This window comes from Acomys russatus, chromosome 24 (genome assembly GCF_903995435.1).
Source record: "Acomys russatus chromosome 24, mAcoRus1.1, whole genome shotgun sequence".
Classification (NCBI taxonomy): domain Eukaryota; kingdom Metazoa; phylum Chordata; class Mammalia; order Rodentia; family Muridae; genus Acomys; species Acomys russatus.
The window spans coordinates 1,454,082-1,477,253 of NC_067160.1; the positions used below are offsets into that span (position 1 = coordinate 1,454,082).

A 23,172-nucleotide genomic window follows, 5' to 3' on the forward strand; every position below is an offset into this window, starting at 1 on the left:
AAAAACAATTTGTTCTTTTTTATATTTTTTAATATTTTGTGAACTTCATATGAGTTCACTGCATTTGTATTATTGATGAATCCCTCTCTCTCCTGCAATCCATCCCATCATCTAGATACCCTCTGAAATTCATGACTTCCTTACTGTTTTTGTGATACATATACAAATAAATATGTCTATATGCACAACATTACCAAGAGCTGCATATTTCCTTTTCATTTATCTCAGTCATAAAATTATTTTCTTTGAATTAGTCAATTCAGGTGAAGACAGCTACTGTAAAAATGACATCATTAAGCTGGTAGTGCTGACGTTCTGTCAGGCAGTTCCTGAAAATTTGCTACGTAGTAGCTGCTACTGCTCTTTGTCTGTCTTTAACACCCTTGCATTGTAACATCTAATGCAAACAGGCTAAATAATATCAACCAAAATCATATTTTTTATGATTGGGTAATTTATTAATAAGCACTCCACATTGATTCTCATCTGCTGATAATTTCCCAAGTCATATTAAAACAGCTATTAAACTACTTAGCAATTGTTGGTTCATTTTGTAGGATAATGCATTCATGGAAGATGTCAGACTTCTAGTCTGGAAGTGGCTCCTATCTGTAGTTTCATTTACCCTGTGTATTAGGATGATTACTGGGTTGAACTCTCCCCTCTATAACTATCTGGAGATGAAGTTTCTAATTGCAAACTGTGCCCATGTGTGCATATACACTTTTCATAGTAAACTCTAATACACTAGTGAACATAATTTGATTGCCCTTGTTTAGTAGACATCCTCTAGGCATTTATTTAACCTTTAAAATGCTCTGGGATTATACAAACTATTGCTTGGCATCTCCCAGGAGAGAACCTCAAAACATAATAAAATATATAAATTATCTTCACTTTTCCATGTGAAAGGGCACATGACATGCAAGATAGAGGATTCTTAGCAGGTAAAATGACTATTATTGTCACAGATATCCACTATGTTTCTATGACTTTATGTGCAGTTTACCTTCAATAGCAAGGAAATAGCAAATTGTCATTTCTTATTCAAGTCAGTGGTTCCTGACACCAAATGTAAATGTGCTGAAATATGACTTCTCTCCTCTGAATTGACATGAAACTTTTTATATTTTATAGGCTGAAAGAAAATATATTCTGAAATGTCATTATTCTGCTCTTTATATAAAGATGCTGTGTCTGCATCCACATTATTTCAACTGACAAAAACTGAGAGCAAAAAACAGAAACTATAAAGATGTTAATGTCTAATTAAAATAACCATGACTTTGTCAGTTTCTTATAACGAGTTACTCAGTGTCTAGGCTCTGGTATTGCTGTAGATGATAAATTCTCATTAGAAAACAAACATCATATGATTCTCAATAAGTATTTAAATTTACAGAAGATATTGAAGCAGAGAGTCTTGTGGTAAATATAATATCTAAAAGACCTTTGATTTTCAACAACATCTGACAAACGTGGATAACATTTTCTTATAAAGTACTGTTATAGAACTAAGACATGACAGTGCATCAACTGATTGTAAAAATGTAAAAAAGCTGTCTGATTCTTCCCATAAAAATAAGCAGTCTGATACTTCCCATAGAAACGCAAAGCTAGTGAAAGAAATGTCATTGCTATTTACAGACTTAAAAAGAAAATCAATACCCTCTTCTGTCCACAGATTATGAGGGGGAACAAGTTGGAGAAAAATTGGGATCCTTCTGATCTTTAGTTAAAGATGAATGGATAATAAACAGGATTACAAATAAGAACAAATAGTAGTTATGTATATGCATTAATATTATCTGATGCATTAACTTACAGGATAACTAAAAATCAGTGAAGATAAATATTAAATGTTCCTTTTTATTATTTGTAACAAAATTGAAAAAAATTCAAGTTTTCAGAGTAAATGTCCATATTGCTTTATATTGCAATTCTTCAGCTTATTTTTCTTATACTTCTTCCTGGCATATATCTCTATAATTTTCTCTCTTTTTTAGAATTTTTGAGGAATAAAGTTAAGTATTGGCAAAAGTGAGGAAAGAGGCTTGTTCAAAGTGTAACAGCATTTTGAGATCCTGTCTCATAAAAGAGGGGAGGGAGAACAATAGAGAAAATTTATCCATTAAAAATCCTCTGATATTTTCTACACTTCATACAAATGATTAGCAGGGAGACAGGGTCTCTGACTATTATTTATACATGTATTTAACATCTGCACAGCGTGTTAACATTATGACGTGTACAAACAACAGATGTGAGAATTTTCACATAATCATACTCAAACAAATTTTATTCATTTCTAAAATAGTCAGCAATGAATTCTTGCATGACTATAACAGTAATAATATTCAATGCATGCCTGATATCTCTATTGAAATCTATTGAAGTTTAGAATTGAACATGAAACATTATATAAGAAATTAAATTTTATATTTGTTTCATTTTCTTTTTGTTTAGTTCTGGGTTTTGGAGACAAGACCACACTGTGTAGCCCTGGTTGATCTCAGACTAATAGTCACTTCCAGTCACTTTCTCTTGTCCTAAAGTTATAGACGTGTCAGCTGCTCCAGATGAACCCTGAATCCTCTTGTAAAAATTTTATAAATCGTTGCCTTATATTTCCATTATGGTCATGTCTGCCATTCAGCTATCATAAATCTATCACCTATCTATCTATCATATCTATCATCTATGTACAACACAACTAAAACCTATTTGCACATGTATGTAACTTACCCAGATATCTATCTTTATGTTTCATAGAATCAAAGAGATACTATAATCTGTATTATTGAGGAAAGGATATTGGATATAGTGAGATGCGCTGACACTTACTTGGCTTCAATCCACTAGCAGCAAAGGATACATACCTTCGTTTTACTAATAAAATAAATATGGAGTATAAAATATTTGGTGAATGAAACCATGCCTAAATAAAGCACTCAGTCTTCTTTGAAGATATATGTATGAAACAAACTATTTAATAAAAATGAGTTTATATTCATATGTCATAATTTTTAAATTTTAAGTATATGCTATTTATACTTTATTGTGTTCTAAAGTCTGCCATTTCGAAAGTAGAGCTTCCCATATTTATTTAATATTCAGATTTAGATATTGAAATCATTTTTCTATGAATCATTAAATGTAATTTTTAGTCACATTTTAAATGTGCTCCAATGGATCTATGCAGAAGTTGATAGCCATTGTGTATCTTTTCAGAAGGTAGAAATGAGCCAGAGGAACTCAACAGTGCCAGCTGAATTCATTCTGACAGAAATCACACACAAGCCTGAGCTGCAGGTTCTGCTCTTGGCAGCCTTCCTGGTCATCTATGGAGTAGCCCTGATAGGCAACCTGAGCCTCATCATTTTGACCAAGCTGGACTCTCGCCTTCACACACCCATGTATTATTTTATCAGACACCTGTCTTTCATTGATCTTGGTAACTCTACTGTCATTTACCCCAAGATGATGGTGAATATAGCGATGAATCAAAATGTCATTTCCTATTATGGCTGTGCAACACAGATGGCAATCTACCTTGTTTTCATTATCTGTGAACTTTTTATATTGTCTGCAATGGCCATTGATCGTTATGTGGCCATCTGCAATCCTCTGCTCTACAGTGTGATCATGTCTGAGAGACGCTGCCTTGCACTCGTGAGCATCCCGTATCTCCATAGTATCTTTGAGTCTGTATTGATAACTAGTAAGATTTTTACCTCAACTTTTTGTGGATCTAATGTCATTCACCATTTCTACTGTGACAATATCCCTGTGTTACCATTACTGTGTTCAAAAGCACGGGATATAGAATTGATGATCATATTATTATCAGCACTCAATTTGATCTCTTCCCTCTTCATAATCTTAGTCTCTTACCTTCTGATTGTACTGGCCATATACGGGATGCATTCGGCCGAAGGAAGAAAAAAGGCCCTTCTTGACTTGTGGTTCTCATCTGACTGTCGTGGTAGTATTTTATGTGCCTCTGCTCTTCGTGTACTTACAGCCCAAATCCACCCACTCCTCTGAAACAGATAATATAGCCTCTGTGTTTTTTACTTTAGTGGTTCCCATGATTAATCCCATGATCTACAGCTTTAGAAACAAAGAAGTGAAGAATGCCGTACTAAGACTCTTTAAGAAACGATGTAAACTGTGTACTTAATATTAAACATGGGATATTTTAATAAAATGTGATAAAAGAAATATAAGTCAATATCACAATCTTATGTTAGTATTTGATGAACAGTAAAAAAACATTGTGATAACATATAGAACCTTATAATGTATACTTTCTAGTCTCACAAAATACTTCTTAGATGAAATAACTTCGTTGTCACTTACCCCATGCAACATTTCTTGCTATTGATTCAGAAAGTGTTTAACATTTCCTCTCAACTAATATTATGTAAATTGGAACTTAGGTTTAACTTTATGTCTATACAATGATTTGGTTGACTGCTTTGCATGGATTTTGTTTGTGTATTTTCTCTTGTTGTTTGGACATTTTTTTGCTTGGTCTGATTTTAACTTTATATTTTGAATCTAATATTACTGTAAACAGGATTGATATCCTAGAGATTGCCCGTCTTTCAATACCATATATCTTTAATTTGTCTGTTTTTTCTATGTGAACAACATTTTAAATTTAATTAGACACCTTTTTTTTATTTCAAAGCATTTTTCAGTGGTCTGCACAAGGCACTGTTTATTACCCTTTATGTTATGAATGTCTTGCATTTTCAGTTATTTCTGGTCTCATGTTAGTCTTGAAAATATCACAGGTCTGCTGTTACTCTCAGAATTTTGGAGATCTTAACTGTGTATACACGATTTCATCAGAAGAATTATGAGAATATTATATATTTAACAGTTTACAAAAATAGTACACACACACATACGCACAGATACACTTTAATCCCAGCACTCACACACCACCACTAGCGTTACTTCTCTTAGTACTGTCTCTACTGCTATTGTTTTCATTTACTTAGTGAACTGGTAATAAAGAGTTTATATTCTTCGTAGCATGTGCTCCATAGGACTATCTGTGTGTTTGTTATGGATGTAAATTAACAAATGTTCTGAAATTTTTCTGATCCTCCTACTGTAATTTTAATCTGTTCTTTGTTGGTATATTTGTGGATCATATGATCAACATTACTAAGGTCTGATATATCCTCAAATCATGAGTCTCCAATTAATAGCTGTGGTGGTTTTAATGAGAAGGGCTCACAAAGGCTAATTAGATTTGAATACCAGGTCCTCATTGGTAGGACTGTTTGCAAAGATCAGGAGATGTGGCCTTACTGAAGGAGGTGTGTGACTAGGGGCTTGCTTTGTGATTTTTAAACATTAAATGACTCACATTTAGCTTCTCCTGCCTCCTGTGAATCCACATGTGACCTCTATGTAATGGCTCCTACATCACACCCACATGCCTGCAGCCATGCTCCAAACTGTCACAGTCATGGACTGGAAGGTTCCAATAAACTATTTTTGCAGTCTTTTTAAAAATTAATTTATTCATATTACATCTCAATTGTTAGCTATCCCTTGTATCCTCCCATTCCTCCCTCCCTCCCGCTTCCCCCTACTCCCCTCCCCTATGTCTGTGACTGAGGAGGACCGCCTCCCCATATAAGCTCATAGGGTATCCAGGCTCTTCTTGGTGACCTGTTATCCTTCCTCAATAAGTATCTTCGTTGTGGTATTTTTTCACAGCAATAGAAAAGTAATTACGGAAATAACCAACTTTGGAAATTTCATGTCCTAGGCAGTTATTTCCTTACAGCTGAAGAAATATAGAATATCGCTTGGTGCTGGTATATGTTTTTAAGCCTTCAGTTTCTGCTTTTGTACCCACAAACAAGACTCACGAAGAGAATGGAACCAACTGTCTAAATGCAGGCAGAGTCATATGCTCAGATTTAAAAACAAATAGTTCCAGGTAATCACGTATCTCTGGCAAATAACAGCTCTATAATCATTAAGGCCTACTCAATAGTATGGAAGCCAAGTGTGGTTCTGTCGATGGGATCAGTTTCTCAGATCTATTGAGGTCATACACCTGAGAAAGAATCTTCTATTGTCATTTGCTGCACCATCTTAATGATTTATTACACTTTAAATCTTATCTTAACACCTACAGATGAGGGCAGCTAACACCCTTCAGAAATATGACAAATTTCTTAAACTTCCCTATTAATATTTTCATAATGTTCCTCTTTAGTTATTGGCCCTGATGTTTGTCCTAAGGAGAATTTATAAATTTTTAAAATCAATTTTTCTCTTTTTTATGTTTTGAGAACGTTATAGGAGTTCACTGCATTTGGATTATTTTCAAATCATGCTTTCTCTGCAAGCCATCCCATCGTCCAGTGCAATCTGCCACTTCCATACTATTGTTGTGATACTTGACATATAAACGTGTATGTGTGTACAACATAAACAAGATTGTGTAATGTTCTTTTGCTTTATCTCAGTTATAACACCATTATCTTTGATTGGTCAATTCAGGTGGAGACAGGAATATAAAAATGACTTCTTCAAGCGGGTAGTGCTGACCTTCCACCTCAGTCAGATCGTGATAATTTGCTAGGTTGTCACTGCAACTGCATTGTGTCTGTCTTTAATATCCTTGCATTGTAGCATCTACTGTATGAAGGTTAAATAATATCAACATAAAACCTAATATTTTTATGATTGTATAATTATTAATAAGCACTCCAGATTGTTTCTAAAATGTTGTTAATTTCTCAAATCATATTAAAATACATATTAAACTGCTTAAATATATTTCATTAATTTTTTAGAAGGTTGGATTCATGAATGATCTCAGATTGCTAGTCTGGAAGTGCTTTCTATCTGTAGTTTCATTTACCCTGTGTATTAGGATGATTACTGGGTTGTACTCTTTCCTCTACTAACTATTTGGAGATAAAGTTTCTAATTGCAAACTGTGCCCATGTGTGCATATACACTTTTCATAGTAAACTCTAATACACTAGTGAGCATAATTTGATTGCCCTTGTTTAGTAGGCATCCTCTAGGCATTTATTTAAACTTTAAAATGCTCTGGGATTATACAAACTATTGCTTGGCATCTCCCAGGAGAGAACCTCAAAACATAATAAAATATATAAATTATCTTCACTTTTCCATGTGAAAGGGCACATGACATGCAAGATAGAGGATTCTTAGCAGGTAAAATGACTATTATGTGTCACAGACATCCACCGTGTTTGTATGACTTTATGTGCAGTTTACCTTGAATAGCAAGGAAATAGCAAAGTGTCATTTGTTATTCAATAGTCAGTGATGCCAGACACCAAATGTAAACGCGCTGAAATATGACTTCTCTCCTCTGAATTGACAGGAAGCTTTTCATATTTTATATATCTAATAGGCTGAAGGAAAATACAAGGTGTCATTATTCTGTTCTTTATATACAGATGCTGTGTCTGTATGCACAGGTTTCTTCTAACTGACAAAAACTGAGAGTAAAAAACAGAAAATATAAAGATATCAATGTCTAAGTGAAATGACCAAGGTTTTGTCAGTTTCCTACAATTAGTTGCTCAGTGTCTAGGATCTGGCAATGCTATAGATGTTATTTTCTTATTAGAAAGCAAAAATCGTATGGTTCTCAGTAAATATTTAAATTGACAGAGCATATGTAAGCAGCCAGTCTCATGGTAAATATAATATCTGAAAGACCCTTGATTTTCAACGAGATCTGACAAACGTGCACACAATTTTATTATAGGGTAAAGAGTTGTTATAGAACTAAAGCATGAGAGGGAACCAACTGAGAGTAGACATGTAAAAGAGCAGTCTGATTCTTCCCATAGAAATGCAAAGCTACTGAAAGGAGTGTCCTTGCTGGTTACAGACTGAAAAAGAAAATCAATACCCTCTTCTGTCCTCAGATCATGAGGGGGAACATTGGAGAAGATTTGGGATCCTTCTCATCTTTATTTAAAGATTAATGGAAAATAAAGAGGATGACAAATAAGAACAAAGTATAGTTACACATATGCATGAGTACACTCTGATGCATTAATTTATACTCTAAGTTAAAAATTAAGGAAGATAAACACTTATTAAATGTTCTCATTTAATTTTGGCTACCAAATTTTAAAAAGTGCAAGTTTTCAGAATAAATCTTAATATTGCAGTAAATTGTAATTCTTGAACATATTAATCTTATACTTCCTCCTGGCATATATGTCTATAATTTTCTCTCTTTTTTAGAATTTTTGAGGAATAAAAGTGCTCAAACCTCAAATCATACACAATATGCTTACACTAAATTGCAAAACAAGTTCAATTTATACATTTATATAATAATAATGATAAAGAGGACAGTGGTTAGAGAATTTGAGATGAAAGACATGAACATGGAGAGAGTTGGAGGAGGAATGAGAAGAAGGGAAGTGATACCGTTATCCATGTTAATTGATATAAGTTGTTTAGAGTTACAGGTTCATTGTTTCTTTATGGAAACCATGCACAGAGCTGTAGTGAGGCAACAAAGAATTGAGAACCTATCTTCATTCGTGACAAAGTTTAATAAATATTAATAATAATAACAACAATAATAATAACTCTTTGTCCACATATGTTTTATTGCATAATCTGTTCAAATTCTGATCTTTCTGTCATTCAGCAAAGTTCTTCTTGATTAACTATAGGCTTTCCTGTCTTATCTCATATACTATAATGTAAAGAAACTCCTATTGTCTGAATAACAGAAAGATCTATGTCATTTCTGTGAATCTCGCACCTCTTTTCTATAGGATACTTTATTTATCTCTTGTAATGTATTTCCAAATTAACATTTAAATATATCATATACTAAGTAGAGCCTAAGGTTATGTGTTGGCGAAAAGAGGAAGGAGGCTTGTTTAATGTGTAAGCACAGCTGGTGTAGACAATGAAATTCTGTCTCCTAAAAAGAAGTGAGAGGAAAAATACAGATGATTTCTCTATTAAAAATCTTTAATATTTTCTACAGTTCACACAAATAATTAGCAGGGAGATATAGTCTATGCCTCTTATTTATAAATATATTCAACATCTTTAGCATGTGTTTAGTTAGGCCTTATACAAACAATAGATGTAAGAATTTTCAGATAATCATACTCAAATAAATTTTATTCATTTCTAAAATAGTCAGCAATGACTTCTAGCATGATCAAAATAGTAACAATATCCAATGCAAGCCTGATGATCTATTTTTTTATTAATTTATTCTTGTTACATCTCAATGTTTATCCCATCCCTTGTATCCTCCCATTCCTCCCCCCCCCATTTTCCCATTATTCCCCTCCCCTATGACTGTTCCTGAGGGGGATTACCTCCCCCTGTATATTCTCATAGGGTATCAAGTCTCTTCTTGGCAACATGCTGTCCTTCCTCTGAGTGCCACCAGGTCTCCCCCTCCAGAGGACATGGTCAAATGTGAGGCACCAGAGTACGTGAGAAAGTCATATCCCACTCTCCATTCAACTGTGGAGAATGTTCTGACCATTGGCTAGATCTGGGAAGGGGTTTAAAGTTTACCTCCTGCATTGTCCTTGGCTGGTGCCTTAGTTTAAGCGGGACCCCTGGGCCCAAATCTGCCTATCATAATGTTCTACTTGTAGATTTCTAGGACCCTCTGTATCCTTTTATTTTGCTATTCTCCCATGCGTCTCTCATTTAGAGTCCCAATAGGATGCCTTTCCCTCTGTCCCAGTATCCTGGCAAGTGAAGGCTTTCGTGGGACATGCTCCTTGGGCTAGTATGCAGATATAAGTGAGTATATCTATTAAAGTGAGGAGCACTATAAGAATAGAATTGTACATGAAACACTAAGTAGGATATTAAGATATATATTTGTTTCATTTTCTTTTTGTTTAGTTCTGGGTTTTGGAGACAAGACCACACTGTGTAGCCCTGGTTGATCTCAGACTAATAGTCACTTCCAGTCACTTTCTCTTGTTCTAAAGTTATAGACATGTGAGCAGCTCCTATATGAATACTGAGTGCTATTATTAAAATTTTATAAATCATTGCTTTGTATTTCTATTGCAGTCATGTCAGCCATGCATCTGTCATAAGCCTATCTATCATCTACCTATCTATCTAATATCTATCTATCTATCATCTATCTATTCTTACATTATTTATACATATAATTTATGAACAGGATAACTATAATCTGTTTTCACATGGATCTAGCACTTACCTAGATATCCATCTCTATGTTTCATAGGAACAAAGAGATATTATCACATGTATTATTGAGGAAATGGTATTGGATATACTGAAAAGCAATGAAGCTTATTTGGCTTCAATCCATTAGCAGCAATAGTAGCAATGCTTACCTTCCTACTACTAATAAAATGAATATGAGGGTAAAATTATTTGGTGAATGAAAACACACATAATTAATACACAGTCTATCTTTGAACTTATATGTATGAAACAAACCATTTAATAACAATGAGCTTATACTGAAATTTCATAATTTTTAATTTTAAATATATGTTATTCATATTTACACTGTATTCTAAAGTCTGAAATTTGGAAAGTAGAGCTTCCCATTTTTATTAAACCTTTAGAATTAGATATTAATCAGTTTTCTATGAGCCGTTAAAAGTAACTTTTCATCATGTTTTTAAACGTGCTTGAATGGTTCTATGAAGAAGCTGATAGCCATTGTGTATCTTTTCAGAAGGTAGAAATGAGCCAGAGGAACTCAACAGTGCCATCTGAATTCATTCTGGCAGAAATCATACACAATCCTGAGCTGCAGCTTCTGCTCTTGGCGGCCTTCCTGGTGATCTATGGAGTCGCCCTGATAGGCAACCTGAGCCTCATCATTTTGACCAAGCTGGACTCTCACCTTCACACACCCATGTATTATTTTATCAGACACTTGTCTTTCATTGATCTTGCTAACTCTACTGTCATTTACCCCAAGACAATGGTGAATATAGCGATGAATCAAAATGTCATTTCCTATTATGGCTGTGCAATACAGATGGCATTCTACACTGTTTTCATTATCTGTGAACTTTTTATATTGTCTTCAATGGCCATTGATCGCTATGTGGCCATCTGCAATCCTCTGCTCTACAGTGTGATCATGTCTGAGAGACGCTGCTTTGCGCTGGTGAGCATCCCGTATCTCCATAGTATCCTCCAGTCTTTGGTGATAACTAGTAATGTTTTTACATCGGCTTTCTGTGGATCTGTCATTCGCCATTTCTACTGTGACAATGTCCCTGTGTTACCATTACTGTGTTTTAGAACACGGGATATAGAATTGATGATCATATTATTTGCAACATTTAATTTGATCTCCTCCCTCTTCATTATCTTAGTCTCTTACCTTCTGATTGTACTGGCCATATTTGGGATGCATTCGGCTGAAGGAAGAAAAAAGGCCTTCTTGACATGCGGTTCTCATCTGACAGTCGTGGTGATATTTTATGTGCCTCTGCTTTCCATGTACTTACAGCCCAAATCCACCCACTCCCTTGAATCAGAGAAAAAAGCCTCTGTGTTTTATACTTTAGTGGTTCCCATGCTTAATCCCTTGATCTACAGCTTTAGGAACAAAGAAGTGAAAAATGCTGTCATGAGAGTCTTTAAGAACCGATGTAAACTGTGTACTTAATATTTAATATGGAATGTTTTAATAAAATGTGATAAAGCAAATATAAGTCAGTACCACAATTGTATGTTAGTATTACTGCACAGTAAAAAAAAAACATTGTCATGACATATAGAACATTAGAATGTATACTTTGTAGTCTCACAAAATACTTCTTAGATGATAGAACTCCACTGTCACATCCCCCACACATTTCTTGCTATTGATTCATTTTGTGTTTAGCATTTCCTCTAAACTAATATTATGTAAAGGGAACTCAGGATTCACTAGATGTCATGCACTGTGTTTGACTGATTGCTTTCTGTGGATTTCATTGGCTTATTTTGTCTTGTGTGTTTAGACATTTTTCTGTGTGATCTGATTTTAACTTTACATTTTGAACAAAATTACCATAAACACCATTGATGTCCTATACACTGCCTGTATTTGAACACCATATATCTTTAGTTTTTCTGTGCTAATGACATTTGAAACATAATTAGACAATTATTTATTTTTTAGAAAGTAAGTATAGATGGTCTACACAACGCATTATTTATGGCCTTTTATTTTCTGAATGTCATGCATTTTCAGTTATTTCTGGTCTCATTTTCTTCTTTAAAATATCTCAAGTCTGTGGTTACTTTTAGAATTTTGTAGATCTCTACGGATTACTTACAAGATCATCAGAAGAATTACCAGAGGATTATGTGTTTACCAGTTTACAGAAATAGAACACACACACGCACACACACATGCACACGCACACACACACAAATGCGTGCACACACACACTCACTCAGTCACTCACTAATCCCCTCCCTCAATACACATGCACCATGACAAAGGTTACTTCTCTTAAATTGATTCTACTGTTATAATTTTTGGTGGCTTGGTGAATTTGTTGATAAAGAGGTTATATTCTTTGTAATATGTGCTCAATAGGCAGATCTGTGCATTTGTGATGGATGTAAATTAGTAATTGATCAGAAGTTTTTCTGTTTCTCCAAACATGAATTATATCTTCTGTTATTTTTTGGTATATTTCTAGATCTCTTGATCAATGGATAATGTATGACATGTCCTCCAATCATGAGTTTCCAATTAATAGCTATGGTGGTTTTAGTGAGAAGGGCTCACAAAGCCTAATTATATTCGAATACCAGGTCCTCACTGGTGAGACTCTTTGGCGAAGATCAGGAGATGTGGCCTTACTGAAGGAGGTGTGTGACTAGGGGCTTGTGCTGTGGTTTCTAAACGTGTAATGGCTCACATTTAGCTTCTTCTGCCTCCTGTGAATCCACATGTGAGCTCTCTGTTTTTGCTCTAGCACCCTGCGCACATGCCTGCAGCCATGCTCCCACCATCACAGCCATGGCATGGAAGGCTCCAATAAACTCTTCTTTGTATGAGCATCTTGGTTGTGGTGTTTTTTCACATCAGTTTGAAAGTAACTAAGAGAATAACCAACTAAGAGAAACTTCATGTCCTAGGCTGGTATTTCTTTACAGCTGAAGTAATATCGGAATCCCTTAGGTGCTGCTGTATCTGCTTAAGCCCTCATGTTCTGGTTTAGTACCCATGGACCAGCCTCACGAAGAGAATGGAACCAACACCTCAGTGCAGGCAAATTCATATGCTCAGTTTTAAAACTGAATAGATCCAGGAAATCTCATATCTGTGGCAAATAACAGCTCTCTAATCAAAAATGCCCACTCAATATTATGGAAGCCATGTGTGATTCTGTCAATGTGATCTGCTTCTCAGATCTACTGAGGTCATATACCTGAGAAGGAATCTTCTTTTGTCCTTTGCTGCACCATCATAATGCTTTGCCACACTTTAAATCTTAACTTAATACCTACAGAGAAGTGCAGCTTCCATCTTTCAGAAATATGATGAATTTCTTAAACTTCCCTTTGAACGTCTTTGTAAGGTTCCTCTTTACTTATTGCCCCAGATGTTTGTCCTAAGGAAGGTTTTAATGTTTACAATCATTTTTTTCTTTATTTTTTTTTTTTATATTTTGAGACCTTCATATGAGTTCACTGCATATGTATTATTGACAAATCCTTATTTCTCTTCCAAGCTGTCCGATCATCCAGAAAAACCCTGAAATTCTTGACTTCCTTATTGTTGGAATAAATGGGTCTATGCACAATATAAACAGGATTTGCATAAGATTATTGTCTTTTATCTCAGTTATAAAACTATTTTCTGAGAGTTATTCAATTCAGGTGAAGAGAGGGTTTATAAAAAATAATTTATTCATGCTGGTAGTGCTGACCTTCCATCTCAGTCCGATCCTGATAATTTGCTAGGTTGTCACTGCAACTGCATTATGTCTGTCTTTAATACCCTTGCGTTGTAGCATCTATTGTTTGAAGGTTAAATAATGTCAACATAAAACCTAATATTTTTATGATTGCATAATTTTTAATAAGTACTCCAGGTTGTTTCTAATATGTTGTTAATTTCTCAAATCATATTAAAATACATATTAAACTGCTTAAATATATTTCATTAATTTTTTAGAAGGTTGGATTCATGAATGATCTCAGATTGCTAGTCTGGAAGTGCTTTCTATCTGTAGTTTCATTTACCCTGTGTATTAGGATGATTACTGGGTTGTACTCTTTCCTCTACTAACTATTTGGAGATAAAGTTTCTAATTGCAAACTGTGCCCATGTGTGCATATACACTTTTCATAGTAAACTCTAATACACTAGTGAACATAATTTGATTGCCCTTGTTTAGTAGGCATCCTCTAGGCATTTATTTAAGCTTTAAAGTGCTCTGGGATTATACAAACTATTGCTTGGCATCTCCCAGGAGAGAACCTCAAAACATAATAAAATATATAAATTATCTTCACTTTTCCATGCGAAAGGGCACATGACATGCAAGATAGAGGATTTTTAGCAGGTAAAATGACTATTGTGTGTCACAGACATCCACCGTGTTTGTATGACTTTATGTGCAGTTTACCTTGAATAGCAAGGAAATAGCAAAGTGTCATTTGTTATCCAATAGTCAGTGATGCCAGACACCAAATGTAAATGGGCTGAAATATGACTTCTCTCCTCTAAATTGACAGGAAGCTTTTCATATTTTATATATCTAATAGGCTGAAGGAAAATACAAGGTGTCATTATTCTGTTCTTTATATACAGATGCTGTGTCTGTATGCACAGGTTTCTTCTAACTGACAAAAACTGAGAGTAAAAAACAGAAAATATAAAGATATCAATGTCTAAGTGAAATGACCAAGGTTTTGTCAGTTTCCTACAATTAGTTGCTCAGTGTCTAGGATCTGGCAATGCTATAGATGTTATTTTCTTATTAGAAAGCAAAAATCGTATGGTTCTCAGTAAATATTTAAATTGACAGAGCATATGTAAGCAGCCAGTCTCGTGGTAAATATAATATCTGAAAGACCCTTGATTTTCAACGAGATCTGACAAACGTGCACACAATTTTATTATAGGGTAAAGAGTTGTTATAGAACTAAAGCATGAGAGGGAACCAACTGAGAGTAGACATGTAAAAGAGCAGTCTGATTCTTCCCATAGAAATGCAAAGCTACTGAAAGGAGTGTCCTTGCTGGTTACAGACTGAAAAAGAAAATCAATACCCTCTTCTGTCCTCAGATCATGAGGGGGAACATTGGAGAAGATTTGGGATCCTTCTCATCTTTATTTAAAGATTAATGGAAAATAAAGAGGATGACAAATAAGAACTAATATAGTTACACATATGCATGAGTACACTCTGATGCATTAATTTATACTCTAAGTTAAAAATTAAGGAAGATAAACACTTATTAAATGTTCTCATTTAATTTTGGCTACCAAATTTTAAAAAGTGCAAGTTTTCAGAATAAATCTTAATATTGCAGTAAATTGTAATTCTTGAACATATTAATCTTATACTTCCTCCTGGCATATATGTCTATAATTTTCTCTCTTTTTTAGAATTTATGAGTTTAAGTTCCAATTTTTTATGCATAACAAAGTGCTCATACCATTAATCATATACAATTTACTTATACTAAATTCTGAACCAAGCTCAACTTATATATTTATTTAATAATAATAATAAAGTGGACCATGGTTTGAGAATTTGAGAGAAGGTCATGAACATGTATAGAGTTGGAGGGAGGAATAAGAAGAAGGGAAGTGATGCCGTTATCCACATTAATTGATGTAAGTAGTTTAGAGTTACAGGTTCATTGTTTCATTATGGAAACCATGCACAGAGTTAGAGTGAATCAACAGAAAATTGAGAACCTATTTTTATTTGTGACAAAATTTAAAATATTAATAATAATAACAACAATAACAATAACTCTTTATCCACATATGCTTTATTGCATGATCTGTTCACATTCTGATCTTTCTGTCACTCAGCTAAGTTCTAAGTGACTAACATAGGCTTTCCTGTTTTATCTCACATAATATAATATATAAAAAAAACTCTATTGCCTAGAGTATCAAAAAGATTCTTGTCAATTCTGTGAATCTTGCACATATTGTCTATGGTATATTTTATTTATTTTTCCAAAATAACATTTAAATATATTATACACTACATAGAGCCTAAGGTTAAGTGTTGGCAAAAGTGGGGACAGAGGCTTGTTCAAAGTGTAAACACAGCTGTCTCCTAAATAGAGGGCAGTAGAACAGTACAGATACTTTCTCCATTACAAATCCTCTGATATATTCTACACTTCATACAAATGATTAACATGGAGACATAGTCTTTTAGTCGTATTTATACATATATTCAGCATCTGTACCGTGTGTTAAACTTTAACCTGTACAAACGATAGATGTTAGAATTTTCAAATAATCATACTCAAGTAAAGTATATTCATTTCTAAAAGCATTCAGCAATAAATTCTTGCATGTCTAAAATAGTAATAATATTCAATGCAAACCTAATATCTCTATTTTAATTAGGATTTCTATAGAATAAGAATTGTACATGAAACATTAAATGAGATATAAGCATTTATAATTGTTTCATTTTCTTTTTGTTTAGTTCTGGGTTTTGGAGACAAGACCACACTGTGTAGCCCTGGTTGATCTCAGACTAATAGTCACTTCCAGTCACTTTCTCTTGTTCTAAAGTTATAGACATGTGAGCAGCTCCAGATGAGCCTGGAGTTCTCTTGTTAAAATTGTGTGAATTTTTGCCCTCTATTTCCATTGCAGTCATGTCTGCCATGGAGCTATCACAAATCTATCTATCTAGGTTCCAAGCTATCTATCTAACTACCTACCAACTATCTATCAATCATCTATCTATCTATCTATCATCTATCTATCTATTTAATTATCTGTCTGTCAATATAACACTATCATCTATCTATAATATGACAGTAACCTATTTGGACAGGTATCTACCACTTACCAAGAATATGAATTTTATAATTCATAGAATCAAAGAGATATTATATATAAGTATATACATAATTCATAGACTCAAAGAGATATATCACCTGTATTATTGAGGAAAAGATATTGGATATAGTGAGATGCATTGAAGCTTACTTGACTTCAATCAATTAACAGCAAAGGATACATACCTTCCTATTACTAATAAAAATGAACATATAGTGTAAAATATTTGGTGAATGAAACGAAGCATAATTAATACACTCAGTCTATCTTTGCAATTTTATGTATGAAACATACCATTTAATAACAATAAGTTTCTATTCACATGTCATAATTTTTAAAATTTATATATATGGTATTTATACTTACATTGTATTCTAATGTTGGCCATTGGAAAGCAGAGCTTCCCATATTTATTAAACCTTTAGAATTAGATATTAATCAGTTTTCTATGAGCCATTAAAAGTAACTTTTCATCATGTTTTTAAACGTGCTTGAATGGTTCTATGAAGAAGTTGATAGCCATTGTGTATCTTTTCAGAAGGTAGAAATGAGCCAGAAGAACTCAACAGTGCCATCTGAATTCATTCTGGCAGAAATCACACACAAGCCTGAGCTGCAGGTTCTGCTCTTGGTGGCCTTCCTAGTCATCTACGGAGTCGCCCTGATAGGCAACCTGAGCCTCATCATTTTGACCAAGCTGGACTCTCACCTTCACACACCTATGTATTATTTTATCAGACATCTGTCTTTCATTGATCTTGGTAACTCTACTGTCATTTACCCCAAGATGATGGTGAATATAGCAATGAATCAAAATGTCATTTCCTATTATGCTTGTGCAACGCAGATGGCGTGCTACCTTGTTTTCATTATCTGTGAACTTTTTATATTGTCTTCGATGGCCTATGATCGCTATGTGGCCATCTGCAATCCTCTGCTCTACAGTGTGATCATGTCTGAGAGACGCTGCCTTGCGCTGGTGAGCATCCCGTACATCTACAGTGTCTTCGAGGCTGTGATGTTAACTACTAAGATTTTTACCTCGACTTTCTGTGGTTTTAATGTCCTTAGCCATTTCTACTGTGATGACGCCCCCATGTTACTGTTACTGTGTTCAAATGCACGGCAAATAGAATTGATGATCATATTATTTTGTGCATTTAATTTGATCTCCTCCCTCTTCATTATCTTAGTCTCTTACCTTCTGATTGTACTGGCCATATACGGGATGCATTCGGCCGAAGGAAGAAAAAAGGCCTTCTTGACATGTGGTTCTCATCTGACAGTTGTGGTAATATTTTATGTGCCTCTGCTCTTCGTGTACTTAAAACCCAAATCCACCCACTCCTCTGAAACAGATAATATAGCGTCTGTGTTTTTTACTTTAGTGATTCCCATGATTAATCCCATGATCTACAGCTTTAGAAACAAAGAAGTGAAAAATGCCGTACTAAGACTCTTTAAGAAACGATGTAAACTGTGTACTTAATATTTAATATGGAATGCTTTAATAAAATGTGATAAAGGAAATATAAGTCAATACCACAATCTTATGTTAGTATTTGATGCACAGAAAACAACATTGTGGTGACCTATATGTGTACTTTGTAGTCTCACAAAATACCTCTTAGATGAAAAAACTCCATTGTCATTTCCCCCATGCAACATTGCTTGCTGTTGATTCAATATGTTTTTAGCATTTCCTCTGAAATAATATTATGTGAATGGGAACTCAGGTTTAACTATATGTCTGTGCAGTGATTTGTTTGATCGCTTTGCATGGATTTCTTTGTGCATTTTCTCTTGTGAGTTTCGACATTTTTTCTGCATGATCTCATTTTAGCTTTATATTTTGAACCTAAAATTACTGTAAACACTATTGATGTCCTATAGATCGCCTGTCTTTGAACACCATGTATCTTTAATTTGTCTGTTTTTCTGTGCTAATGACGTAGGAAATTTAATTAGCCACTTATTTATTTTTGAAAGTAATTATAGATGGTCTACACTAGGCATTACTTATGGCCCTTTTTTTTCTGAATGTCATGCATTTGTAGTTATTTCTCATCTCCTTTTATTCTCTAAAATATCTCACATCGGTGGTTACTTCCAGCATTTTATAGATCTCTACTGCTTACTTACAAGATCATCTGAAGAATTATCACAGGATTATGTTTTTACCTGTTTACAAAAATATCACCGCAGCGCGCGCGCACACACACACACACACACACACACACACACACACACACACCCTTTAATACCCTGTTCCAATGAACAAACACCACCACTCGGTTTACTTCTCTTAGATTGTTTCTATTGCTATTATTTTTGTGGCTTGGTGAATTTGTTGATAAAGAGTTTACATTCATTGTAATATGTCCTCAATAGGAAGATCTGTGCATTGTGATGGATGTAAATTAATAATGGATCAGAAGTTTTTCTGTTTCTCCAAAAGTGAATTGTATCTTCTGTTCTTTGTTGGTATAATTGTAAATCTCTTGATCAACATTAGTAAGGTATGACATGTCCTCCAATCATGAGTTTCTAGTTAATAGCTATGGTGGTTTTAGTGAGAAGGGCTCACAAAGCCTAATTATATTCGAATACCAGGTCCTCACTGGTGAGACTCTTTGGCGAAGATCAGGAGATGTGGCCTTACTGAAGGAGGTGTGTGACTAGGGGCTTGTGCTGTGGTTTCTAAACATGTAATGGCTCACATTTAGCTTCTTCTGCCTCCTGTGAATCCACATGTGAGCTCTCTGTTTTTGCTCTAGCACCCTGCACACATGCCTGCAGCCATGCTCCCTGCCATCACAGCCATGGCATGGAAGGCTCCAATAAACTCCTTTGTGTATGAGCATCCTGGTTGGGGTATTTTTTCACATCAGTTTGAAAGTAACTAAGAGAATAACCAACTAAGAGAAACTTCATGTCCTAGGCTGGTATTTCTTTACAGCTGAAGTAATATCTGAAATCCCTTAGGTGCTGCTGTATCTGCTTAAGCCCTCACAGTCTAGTTCAGTACCCATGGACCAGCCTCACGAAGAGAATGGAACCAACACCTCAGTGCAGGCAAATTCATATGCTCAGTTTTAAAACTGAATAGATCCAGGAAGTCAAATATCCATGGCAAATAACAGCTCTCTAATAAAAATGTCTCCTCAATATTATGGAAGCCATGTGTGGTTCTGTCAATGTGATCTGCTTCACAGATCTACTGATGTCATATACCTGAAAAGGAATCTTCTATTGTTACTTTAGTGCAGGATCATAATGCTTTACTACCCTTTAAACCTCATCTTAATACCTCTATAGAAATGCAGCTGCCATCTTTCAGAAATATGACACATATCAAATGTCCCTTTGAACATCTTTGTAAGGTTCCTCTTTAGTTGTTGGCCCAGATATTTGTCCTAAGGATAATTTATAAATTTTTAATATCAATTTTTCTTTTTGTATTTTGTGAACTTTATATGAGTTCACTGCATTTGTATTATTGACAAATCCCTCTCTCTCTTGCAGTCCATCCCATCATCCAGATAACCTCTGAAATTCATGACAACCTTATTGTTGTTGTAATACATATGTGTGTGTGTGTGTGTGTGTGTGTGTGAATGCACAACATGAACTAGATTACGTAATATTCTTTTGCTTTATCTCAGGTATAAGACTATTTTCTATGAATTAGTCAAGTAAGATGAAGACAAGGATTATAAAAATGACTGCTCTAAGCTGGTAGTGCTAACCTTCTATTTCAGTTGGATCCTGAAATTTTGATAGGTTGTCACTGCTACTGCCATGTGTCTGTCTTTCATACTCTCCCATTGTAGCATCTAATGTACTTAGCTTAAATCATATCAACATAAATCTTATTATTTTTTGTGATTGGGCAATTTATTAATAAGCACTCCAGATTGTTTCTAATATGTTGTTAATTTCCCAAGTCATATTAAAACACATATTACACTGCGCAACAATATTTGAGTCATTTTATAGGAGGATGGATTCATGGATGATCTCAGACTTGTAGTCTGGAAGTGCCTCATATTTGTAGTTTCATTTACCCTGTGTATTAGGAAGATTACTCTGTTGTGCTCTCTCCTCTATAACTATCTGGAGATGAAGTTTCAAATAGTAACAAATGCATACATGTGTATGCACATTTTTCATTGTAAACTATAATACACTAATGAAGATAAATTGATTGCTCTTGTTTATTACGTATCCTCTAGACACTTATTTAAACCTTGAAGTGCTCTGGGATTATTCAATATACTGCTTTTCATCTCCCAAGGGAGAACTTCAAAACATAATAAAATATATAAATTATCTTCATTTTTCCATGCTAAAGGGCACATGACATGAAAGGTAGTGGATTCTTAGCAGGTAAAATGACTATTATGTGTCACATATACACATCATGTGTCAATGACATTATGTACAGTTTACCTTGAATAGCAAGGAAATAGCAAAGTGTCATTTGTTATTCAATAGTCAGTGATGCCAGACACCAAATGTAAATGGGCTAAAATATGACTTCTCTCCTCTGAATTGACATGAAACTTTTCATATTTTATATGTTTTATAGGCTGAAAGAAAATATATTCTTAAAATGTCGTTATTCTGTTTTTTTTTTATATAAAGATGTTATGTCAGTATGCACAAGTTTCCTCTAACTAGCAAAAACTGAGAGTAAAAAACAGAAACTATAAAGATATCAATGTCTAAGTGAAATGACCAAGATTTTGTCAGTTTCCTACAATTAGTTGCTCAGTGTCTAGGATCTGGCAATGCTATAGATGTTATTTTCTTATTAGAAAGCAAAAATCATATGATTCTCAATAAGTATTTAAATTGACACACGATATGTAAGCAGACAATCTCATGGTAAATATAATGTCTAAAAGACCTTTGATTATCAACGAGACCTGACAAACGTGCACACAGTTTTCTTTTGGGAAAAGTGTTGTTATAGAACTGTTATAGAAGCACAACCCTGACCCAACTGAGAGTAGACATGTTACAGAGCAGTCTGCTTCTTCCCATAGAAATGCAAAGCTACTGAAAGGAGTGTCCTTGCTGGTTACAGACTTAAAAGGAAAATCAATACCCTCTTCTGTCCTCAGATCATGAGAGGGAACACGTTGGAGAAGAATTGGGATCCTTCTGATCTTTCTTTAAAGACGAGTGGATAATAAAGAGGATGACAATTAAGAACAAAGTATAGTTACACATATGCATGAGTACACTCTGATGCATTAATTTATACTCTAACTAAAAAATTAAGGAGGATAAATACTTATTAAATGTTCTCATTTAATTTTGGCTACCAAATTTTAAAAAGTGCAAGTTTTCAGAATAAATCTTAATATTGCAGTAAACTGCAATTCTTGAGCATATTTATCTTATACTTCCTCCTGGCATGTATGTCTATGATTTTCTCTCTTTTTTAGAATTTTTGTGGAATAAATTTCCAACTTATTATGTACAACAAAGCACTCATATCTCAAATCATATACACTTTACTTACATTAAATTATGAAACAGGTTCAACTTATATATTTATATCATACTAATGACAAAGAGGACAATGGTTTGAGAATTTGAGATGAAGGACATGAACATGGGTACAGTTGGGGGGAGGAATGAAAAGAAGGGAAGTTTGAAGTTTACTGCACGTATTGTCCTTGGCTGGTGCCATAGTTTGAGCAGAACCCCTGGGCGAGATCTTCCCATCATAATGTTCTTCTTGTAGGTTTCTAGGACCTTATGGATACTTTTATTTCCCCATTCTCCCATACTTCTCTCACCTAAGGTTCCAATAGGATGTCCTTCCCTCTGTCCCACTTTCCTGGTAAGTGAAGACTTTCATGGGACATGGCCCTTGGGCTAGTGTCCAGCTATAAGTGAGTATATACCATTTGACTCTTTCTGCCAATGGACAATACATTCTCCACAGTTGAGTGGAGGGTGGGGTCTGACATTCACACGAACTCTGGTGCCCCATATTTGACCCCATCCCCTGGATAGGGAAGCCTAGTGACACTCAGAGGAAGGATAGCAGGCTACCAAGAAGAGACTTGACACCCTATGAGCAT

The 23,172-nt window shown here is 34.6% G+C and overlaps 2 protein-coding genes and 1 pseudogene across 2 annotated transcripts; all 3 read left to right on the top strand.

Annotated features, from left to right (window-relative positions):
- The first annotated feature begins 3,225 nt into the window (after positions 1-3,225).
- Positions 3,226-4,183, top strand: LOC127207322 (olfactory receptor 8K5-like; annotated as a pseudogene).
- Positions 4,184-10,735: 6,552 nt separating this feature from the next.
- Positions 10,736-11,689, top strand: LOC127207277 (olfactory receptor 8K5-like). Its single transcript, XM_051166655.1, has one exon. It carries the CDS (start codon positions 10,751-10,753, stop codon positions 11,687-11,689), a length of 939 nt encoding a protein of 312 aa, XP_051022612.1. The 5' UTR covers positions 10,736-10,750.
- A 5,914-nt stretch (positions 11,690-17,603) lies between these two features.
- LOC127207267 (olfactory receptor 8K5-like) lies at positions 17,604-18,560 on the top strand. The gene has a single exon (XM_051166645.1). The coding sequence runs from the start codon at positions 17,619-17,621 to the stop codon at positions 18,558-18,560; it is 942 nt and encodes a 313-aa protein (XP_051022602.1). The 5' UTR covers positions 17,604-17,618.
- Positions 18,561-23,172: the final 4,612 nt, after the last annotated feature.